The 9,176-nt window shown below is 40.1% G+C and overlaps 1 protein-coding gene across 2 annotated transcripts in view; it reads right to left on the bottom strand.

Moving 5' to 3' along the window:
• Positions 1-8: 8 nt before the first annotated feature.
• ABCA4 (ATP binding cassette subfamily A member 4) overlaps positions 9-9,176 on the bottom strand; it is an 85,097-nt gene continuing 75,929 nt past the window's right edge. For both annotated transcript variants that reach the window (XM_068952393.1, XM_068952394.1), the window contains 11 exons: positions 8,140-8,263; positions 7,214-7,343; positions 6,204-6,324; positions 5,293-5,355; positions 5,075-5,181; positions 4,025-4,166; positions 3,316-3,450; positions 1,883-1,986; positions 1,692-1,784; positions 1,072-1,321; positions 9-144 (listed from right to left, as the gene is read on the bottom strand). In XM_068952393.1, the coding sequence (XP_068808494.1) occupies positions 22-144; positions 1,072-1,321; positions 1,692-1,784; positions 1,883-1,986; positions 3,316-3,450; positions 4,025-4,166; positions 5,075-5,181; positions 5,293-5,355; positions 6,204-6,324; positions 7,214-7,343; positions 8,140-8,263 (1,392 nt within the window). In that variant the 3' untranslated portion in view covers positions 9-21. The remainder of the gene's footprint in view (positions 145-1,071; positions 1,322-1,691; positions 1,785-1,882; positions 1,987-3,315; positions 3,451-4,024; positions 4,167-5,074; positions 5,182-5,292; positions 5,356-6,203; positions 6,325-7,213; positions 7,344-8,139; positions 8,264-9,176) is intronic.

The raw sequence follows: 9,176 nt of genomic DNA, 5'->3' as shown, positions 1-9,176 counted from the left end.
GCTTGTGGCTTTAGGAATAGTTTATGCAACTGCCTGTTGAGGCAAAGCAGGGGACACCTTTGCTTCCTGGCTGGCTCCAGCTGCACGGGGATGCAATGGAATTTCCTCATCCTCCATCTGCTGTTTAGCAAAGTTCACAAAAACCTGTGTGAGGAGAGAAGACAAATGTCTCATTGACTGAGATGAGTTAGTTGAATGGCTTTATAAGTTTGTAACCTCTTGGCCTCTGCAGGGAAGAGAGGGAAAGGGGACTCCAGCAGCATGTACTGAACCAGGACCCTGAGCATCAGCAAGGATCATTAGTTCCTTCTTTATTTTGATAAACTTCCTTTGGATGCACTTACTTGCAACTAAAATACTTTTTCTTCAGCAGAAGATGGGTTCAGCAAGGCTTGCATGGCTTGAACAGCGTGAGTGAGTTTGGTTGTGATGGGGAAGGGGGGGGACAGAGTATCTTAGTAGGAAGTTGTAAAGCAGCCTGGATGTCTCACTAGCATCCCCACAGAAGATAACTTTGCATATGCAGACCCTGAGCTACTCAGAAGAGCAGGCAGATGGGGCTAATGCCCTCTAGCAACTATGTACTGCCCATAGCCCCAGTGGGCTTCCCAGGCTTTTTGTGTCTAATTGCTCTTGTGTAAAAATGCATGACATGTATAAACATTTAACTGGGTACCACAATACCTCTGACACAACACTGTCAAAAACCCTTATTCAAAATAAACAGAAGGAAGCACTAGGTTATTCCCAGCTCAGCAAGCCTCATTCTGAATAGCTGACCTTGCTCAGACTGCTGCTTCTAATGCAATGGGTTGTGTGAACTCTGAAATCTGGGAAATGCTGTCTCAACAGCTTTCAGATGGCACCTATTTACTCAGGGAAGTAGTCAAAGATTTCATATTTGATCCTCCCTCCTTGATGAGGGGGTCTGGGAGTTTTGCCTGAGTAAGTGGTGCAAGATAATTCCCTACACTGAACAGTATGGTCCTTCAGGTATTTGGATACATCCCCATTGCATTGCCCAATTCCTGCCAGATAGGCTTTCTCAGGGATGCTTTAATTTTTACTCACCTGATCTAAAGTTGTTTGAGAGATAGAGTATTCTTCAATATGCAGGTTTTCCTTATTGGAGATTATTAACCGAAATATCTTAGCCAGAGAGGAGGAGCAAATCTGATACTGCAGCATGTTGTAGTGTTTCTCTCTCTGTAAACTCCCTGGGAAGTTTATGCGTATGAACTGCTCAGCAGGACTGGGATCTGGAGGCAGCCCAGACTTTGGAGCTTTGATTTTCAGAGTGACGATGTAGCCCTCTCCAAACCTGTGGAGCAGATGAGGGTTTGGGAGTTGGGTGAAGACATGACTTCATTATTCAAGGAAGGAAATTAATTTTCAGCAGCTATGAAAACATTGATAATATCTGAAAAATAGTGCCTAAGGTTAAGCTCTGTAGAAATTTAATGAGTCTGTATTTGCCCTGCAGAAGTGATCTGTAGCATAAAAGAGTGGAAATGAGGTCTGCTCAGGTTGTCCACTATATCACAGAATTGCACGCAGAAAGGGGTCTGTTTAAATGACAGCTCTTGGGTTAGCCCTTCAAACAGGATGGCTGTATTAAGAAGGGTATATGTCACATGTGCTGAATTTCTCCAAAAATCCCCACCATTTTGGAATAAAAATATTCTGCTTACTTGTATTTCAGATGCTGAATTGTGCCCAGGCATTTGAAGGTTCCTTTTACCATGATGGCTAAACGAGTACAGAGAGCTTCACATTCTTCCATACTTTCAAAACAGAGAACAGATATTTGAGATAAAAGCTAGCAGCTGAACTCCAGCTGCTCTGGGATTCAGTAAATTGCCTGAATTCCAACTCTTTTTACCTGTGTGAGGTTAGAACCACAGCTCGTCCATCTCTGAGCACACTGACAATGGAGTCCCACAGGAGGCGCCGGGACTGAGGGTCCATTCCAGTAGTTGGTTCATCCTGGAAGGGAAATGTTAAGACAGCCACAGTCAAAGAAGCAGATGAGGAAAAGCAAATCCGTTTAGAATTGATTCTTTGTGTATTTCAGCCTCAATGAATAACTGCTTTCCTACGGAAATCTTTGCCTTGAGAAAACACATGCGCTTTGAGAAAGAATGGGTATTAATAAACTTCTGGCACAAAGCAGTCTTTAACAGTAAGGAAACAAATTCAAGAAATTACAGGTGAGAATAGAATGCTGTCTGTGTAGGACACAGCTACAGAGAAGAAAATGCAACGACCATTATGACAAAGGCAATCCACAGTCTGGTGTCTTAGCTACCAAAATTGTAAACATTTGTGATACCCCATTACCAAAGCATCTAAAATGGATTCAAAATAGAAATAAATGGTAGCAGTTGCATCAAATTTTAACAAGTCTGGCTTTAAAAATAACCTTATTACTTATTTACATAAGCATATAGGACACATTTCTCCACCCAAGAAGCTAGTGAAGTCACCCTGATTCACACCAGCTGAGGATCTGGTCCTGTGTAAATCAGTCAACCCAGTCAGTAGTTTTAAAAAAAAAAAAAAAAAAAGAAAAAAAAATTTGTCATTCAACATTTTCTCTTGAAAAATGATGAGAAAATGTTTCATCTGTCTGTTTACTATGTACAGACAGAATACATATGAAGGCACATGCAATTGCACAAGTAACCATTATATCAAAAAGTTATTAACATGTTCTTTTTTAGCCTACAAATTAAAGTGCTGCAGTATATGGTATGTGTCACGTGCTAATTCTTGTAGTAATTGCATTTAGAATTACCATTGATTTATGCAACTACCAGGAAACTTATGTTACTCAATGAGAACTAGATTTCAGTATTTGTATAGTCTAAATTTCCATAGTTTATTCCAAAGATATTAAAGGTTGCAAAAGGGCAGCTATCCTTCTCTCAAACATTTATTCTGCTGGATAAATCAGCAAGATATATATGTCATAAGATCATCTCTTACATGAGTGGTTATACTTTGTCAAGAAAAGGCAGACTGAAACCAAACTGATTTGAATTCAGATTTGCTTGGATTATAGATTTTATCTCAAGTCATTCTTTGTTGAAGATCTTTCTTTCATAATCACCTAGGGCCCAATCGAAACACAATTATGTATCCCAGTCTCTCCCCAAAATTAAAGAACTCAAAATTATATTGAAGTAGATGTGAGTTGAGGGCAGAAAGCAGCTTGCAAGGACTGCCATTAAACATACTTGTACCTCTTACAGGATATCGTTTCATGGGGTGTCATATTGCACTATCACAGACCTTTGTTACTGTGACACTTACTAGCAGGACTAGTGGTGGGCAGCCTATCAGTGCAATGGCAGTGGAGAGCTTGCGCTTGTTGCCACCACTGTAGGTACCAGCCAGCTGGTCTGCATACATAGGAAGTCCCAGCTTCTGTATGCCCCACTCAGCAACCTATGAGAAAGACAGACTTCTTCACTCAACAGCTAATGATTAGCAGACTGTATTGCTGACACATCCTTCTTCTGTCAGAAACATGGCAAGCATTGAGTTTTAGCACATTCACTTTAAGACTGGATCAGGGAAGGGTCCAAAAATTTTGTGATGATGAAGTGAATTGTAATTCCTTGATGTAAAGCCACAATCCAGCCCAGATACAGATTTTCTAACTCTACAAGAATGTACATTGTTGTCTTCTGGAATCTTTTTCATGTTTTCTTTCTCATACATAAGCAACTTTAAAGATAAGAGAAAAACGTCAACCAGCACAGTTCTGAGACATAGCAGCTGCATGTTTAGTTTTCCACTGTTAGTCCCACAGTTTTGCAGGTATCATTCATGCCTAAGAACTTAGATTTGATAGTGCAATCTTGTGTTTATCCGTCTAAACGGTAGAAACCACTCCCAGAACTTCAAAACAGAGAAAGGCAAGCTCACGCAATTCTAGCCCTAGGTATGAAAAGAATCCAGTTAATCATCATAAATATTCAGTGTAATTATGAAGAAGTCAAAAGCAAGACTGCTTTACCCTCTTGATTTCCTTTGCTGGAACCCCCCGCAGGCGTGCGTATAAGTAGAGATGTTCCCGTCCTGTGAGCAGGTCATCAATGGCATCAAACTGAGGGCAGTATCCCATGTTTTGATGGGCATTAGAGATTTGGGTCAATATACTGGAGAATCAAAGAAAAGAATCTCATATCTATAACACTAGCTTTAAGACAGAGATGGACAGTTTGAATAAAATCTTTTTTTTCTGGGGCAACAACTCTTGTAACGGGAAAATGAATTCTCCCTTACACAAGGCCCTACTAAAATATCCACCTGCATAGTATAGCAAAGAATGTACTGTCATTCAAGTCAGCTGAGTCCTGGTAAGAGTGGAAACCCGTTCTCCCTCACCCATTTTCCTGTTTAAGCACAGGCCAACTTGAAAAGTTCTTTGAACAGCCACTCAGCAGAAATTATTCTTTGCAAATAGTGCTCATTTCAAGATGAAAAAAATCAAGCAATTTCATGGCAAAGCGTGTTTACTGGGAGCAGACAAGCAAGACACAAGGCTAACATTGTCAGCTGGTAGTAGCAGTGGAAGAAGAAAAGAGAAGTACAAATAAATAGATATTGTTCAAATTACAGCAACAGACAGAGACAGACCCCAACCACACCTAAGAAACTAAGGCATACAACCTGAAACTAAGCCAACATAAACAAATACCATATCACAATGTATTCACTTATGTATTATGTCAGCACAGTGTAGACAAAGTGGCTAGAAATAGGCAGAGAAGTCCTAAAGGCTCAGATCAAAGTACTCTGTAGGATGGGATATCTTATGTTTGGGAGCTCTTGGCAATCTCCTCATACAGTTAAGGGATCGGATTTGATTGCCTTGTCCCACCTTTAGCATTACTATAACTTACAGATTTTTCAACACAGTGTTAAAAATGTGAAGTGCCAGTGTGTGTTAGCTGTGGCATCTCTTAGTGACATAAAAATGGAAAGGAAATGCTGGGTCATTGAGTCTATGATCTGGGCACTCCTACGCTGGTAAACAGATTGTCAGTTTTTTTAAGGCACTTACCTGTTGCCAGCCACTACAGCATCTCCAGATGTCACATCAGTATCCCCAGTGAGCATTCTGAATGTAGTAGTTTTGCCAGCGCCATTCACTCCCAGAAGACCAAAGCACTAAGTTATAAAATTTATCACATTCTTCAGTATTTCCAACTTGTAAATCAGCAGGGGCATGAACTCTGAATTGATCCATGGAACGTATTCTAGTGCCATTGAACAACCTACCTCTCCAGGACGGATGCCAACACAGAGTCTGTCCACTGCTGGCTTGTGTCTACCTGCATAAATCTAAAACGACCGGAAAAAAAAAAAAAAAGAAAAATCCTACTTCAAGATGTCTGCAGCAGAGAAAATCCTCTGAATTATTTAGTTTAATGCAATTGGGATGAGGCAAATTCAGAACCAAGGCAAAAATAAAGATAGCTAAATAAAACTTTTAAAAGAAAGAGCAAGCATTCCATAGAGCCAAACGTTCACCCTACAATACATACATTTGTAATGATCCCTAAAAACACCAAGTTTTCTTTGTCCAGCCTTTTATTTCATATTTTTAGCACTAGGAGAGAGATCTTACACTTCATTTGGACAAAGTATTTCTGATATATCAGAGTGGAACAATACAGCAAGATAGTCCAAAGAACTCTGTTCAGTCCAGTTCTCTGTTTATGAGATCCCAGCAATGTGTGTGATTTTTGGATTTTTTAGCTCAGGCTTGCATGCACTCTGGAAGCACCTATCAGATGCCTTCAATTTCTGGAAAGATTAGTTAGCAAAAACTATAGTCCTCATGGGAAGGCAACTGAACGGTTAACTTGAGATTGAAACTCATCTATGGAAAAAATGCACTGCAGAAAAAAGGACTAGTGATAGAAAGGGATAGTCAGGTTGAATGATGTGAGATAAAAAAGTTTTAGCAAGGGAGTGAGCGAGGAGGGTTGCACTGTTCTTGCTAGGCTTTCTTGTAGTTTGATTTTTAACCAAAGGGAATGGTCAAATAACAGACCAAATCCTGATTTTTAAAACACTTGTTATTTTCCAAGGCACAAGGATGATTTTGAAAAAAATACAATCTGCATCTGCATCCGCAGCTCAAGTGTGTTCTAAAGTTATTTGTTTCATCTTTCCCAAAACAGTACCTTGGTCAGCTCTTGCAATTTTAAGATATCTGTTTTGTTCCCTCCACTCATAATCCTTTTTCGTTCTTCTGCAACATCTTCATCTTCACCAATAATAGGTGAATTGGTAGTCTCAGCAAACCTGGAAAAAACAAGGGATTGATTGCCGAAACAATGAGTTGCCCTGGGTGCGGTTGCAATAGCAGAGTGTGAAACAATGGCCGCTCCATTCCCAAAAATGTGACTGGTGGAACCAGTGGGACTGAAACTTCACAATGTGACATTGGCTTGAGCACTGCTGCACTTGAGAGACTCCCTGACTTTTGAAAGTTAAGCTTTAAGTACTAAAAAGGGAGGAAATTGCTATTCAGATGAGCATGCCTCTTCAGCCACTGATATGATAAACTGCTGCTCAGCCACAGCTTTGGCTTTTTGGTAGCTCTTCAGTAACTAGTGAACTGATACCCTTCTATAGATCTTTTGAGAAGACTTCCCTGCAAGACAATATTTTCAGAATAGTATCAATTAGTACCCCTGTTGGCAATCTCCAGCAGGAGTGAATGACCCACTCGCACCTGGAAGGCACATTGAGACGGGGCACACTTGTAAAGCAAAGAGGGGAAGCTTGCAAGGTACCCAGGCTGCAACTCCTGTGCAGTAGCCTAGAATTTCAGTCTTAGGATGTCAGCGCTTAGGACATTCCAAACTTTCCAAGTGATTTTGTAATCTCACTACTACAGTTTCTTGATACAATAAGTTTACATTAAAGTTTTAATTCAAGAAAGCAATTTAAGTTATGCAAACATAGGCTTAAGTGCTATTAAAACAATGAAGATAGCGACTTAAGCACATGCTTCGATGTTTTCTCGAACCAGGATATCAATGAATCAAGACGAAATCAGATAAGTAAATAGGATGAGGCTATTAAAGCCACAAATACAGAGATAAAGAAAGAAAAAGCAAGAGAGGCAGACAGAAAAACAGACACATCCTACAAATAAACAAACATTAATACAAGCTTTCAGACATACCATCCTGTGGAGAAAAAATGGTGCTGCATAAACAAATTCAGAATGAAGTATGCAACCCCTTGAAAAGCCATGGCAACCAGGTTCTTTCCAACAAAGTCCCACTGAAATGGATTGGAGACATGCTCCTCACCTTTGGAGAGGAAACACCAGAAAGCAAGGTAAAATGCTGCTGAAACAAAACACTTCTCCTCAGAACAAAGATACAAGCATAACGGCTTAGGATGAAAAGCCTATACTTTATATGATCATGTACTTTTATTTGATCAGGAAATGTCTGCCATTTTCCAGTAAAGGTTCTTAAGAAAATATAACACAAGCTCAGCTTAGCTCCACAGGTGTTGTTGCATGGGAGGAAAAATGAGTATTAGCACTCTTAATAAGCAATTATTTGTAGATCATATCAAGAAATATGCATGGATTATGTGGAAGACATACCTGTTCTAAAGAAAGAAAATAGGAATTTTGCTATATCACTACTCTTTAATAAGAAGCTGTCTGATATCAAAGATAGCCATATCCACATGCCAAGAGGATGCATTTGAAGAACAGCCACTTTAAACATTAACACGAGGGCTGTCAAAGTATTCAAATGAAATGAAACGAAGAAATCTATCCCAGCTGTGATGATATAAGGACTTCAGGACAAGCGATGAACACAGATCAGAGTCTGGCACTGAACAAACTGTTTCATTTTCAACACAGACTACTGGTCAGAAGCCCTGGGGCTCTGGCAGTTGTGGCAGAAGCTGCAACTCATTCAAAGGGGTTGAATTTTTTTCCTCACACTTCCTCATTCACCTACTGATGTGAAAAGTGGAAATTTCAACAATGGCCACTTATCTTCCAAAATTACACTTCCAACCATCTCATCCAATGTCAAGACATGTAACACTGACATCCCTTGCTGATTACTGACTCTTACTTACCAAACCTGGCATATACTTCACTCACAGCTTGGTTCATGGCCAAGTCAATGAGTCCACGGCCCAAGCAAAAATGCGGGAAGACAATCAGCACGTTTTTCAATGTTTTGTTAAATTTCAGCAAGGACTATAAGAAACAGAAACAACACCACAAAGCAGTTGAAACCAGCCATCTTTAAGAAAACACAGTAAAACGAATGAGAAGTTCTCTGTCACGTTGGAGAAACTGGATGGTTTTTGTTCTCACAACAATAACAGAGAGGTTATGAAGCTACACCCAAAGCATCTGCAACCTATGTAGGAGAATGCTGCCATACATTGCACCAAGCCAGGTGCTTGTTAAAAATTGTCAATGAGGAGAGAAATGCATCTTTGTATCTGTTGCCTATTATACACAGGAACAATGAGCAACCAAAAAAAAAAAAAAAAAAAGAGTGGTACTTACCTCTTGTAATACCTTTATTTATGGCTGGAATAGTTCCATAATCAAGACTGCCATACTCTTGAAAAGTACCAGTTTCAGGGTATAACTACACAGTAGACTTTGGTACAATGCGGAGATACCCAAAACAGCATAAGCATCAGTAGCAGTCTAGCTGCACACCACTGAATCCAGAGAAGGGCAATTTTCCCTCTGGAGACATGGTGTCTGCAATGGAGATGTATTCTCAAAGGTAACAAAATACTGGCTTGCTGACCCACAGACTGAACAGCATTAGATTGAACCCTACATTATCAATGTGCGTGGGCATGGTTGAGAATGCAGGAACACTAGGGACAGAAAGTATTGTGAAGTCTTGAAAGTATTGGCTCTTGAAACCGTGACTAACTGAACCAAGATCTGCTTCTCCTGCCCACCAAAAACAATACTTGATCGCTACATGGTGATTACTGCACTGGCAGTTGGATTGCAGACAGACATAGAAAGGGTATCACAGCCTCAGTGGCCAGGGAATCAGCAGCTGTAGAGGCAGGAGTAGTGTATACAAACCACCTAGGTTTATAAACTGGTCTCCTAGCTTTTATAAGAGTGGCACCAC

This window comes from Struthio camelus, chromosome 8 (assembly GCF_040807025.1).
Source record: "Struthio camelus isolate bStrCam1 chromosome 8, bStrCam1.hap1, whole genome shotgun sequence".
NCBI classification, from domain to species: Eukaryota; Metazoa; Chordata; class Aves; order Struthioniformes; family Struthionidae; genus Struthio; species Struthio camelus.
The sequence above is the reverse complement of the archived record's forward strand: the minus strand, read 5'-3'. Positions and strand labels throughout refer to the sequence as shown.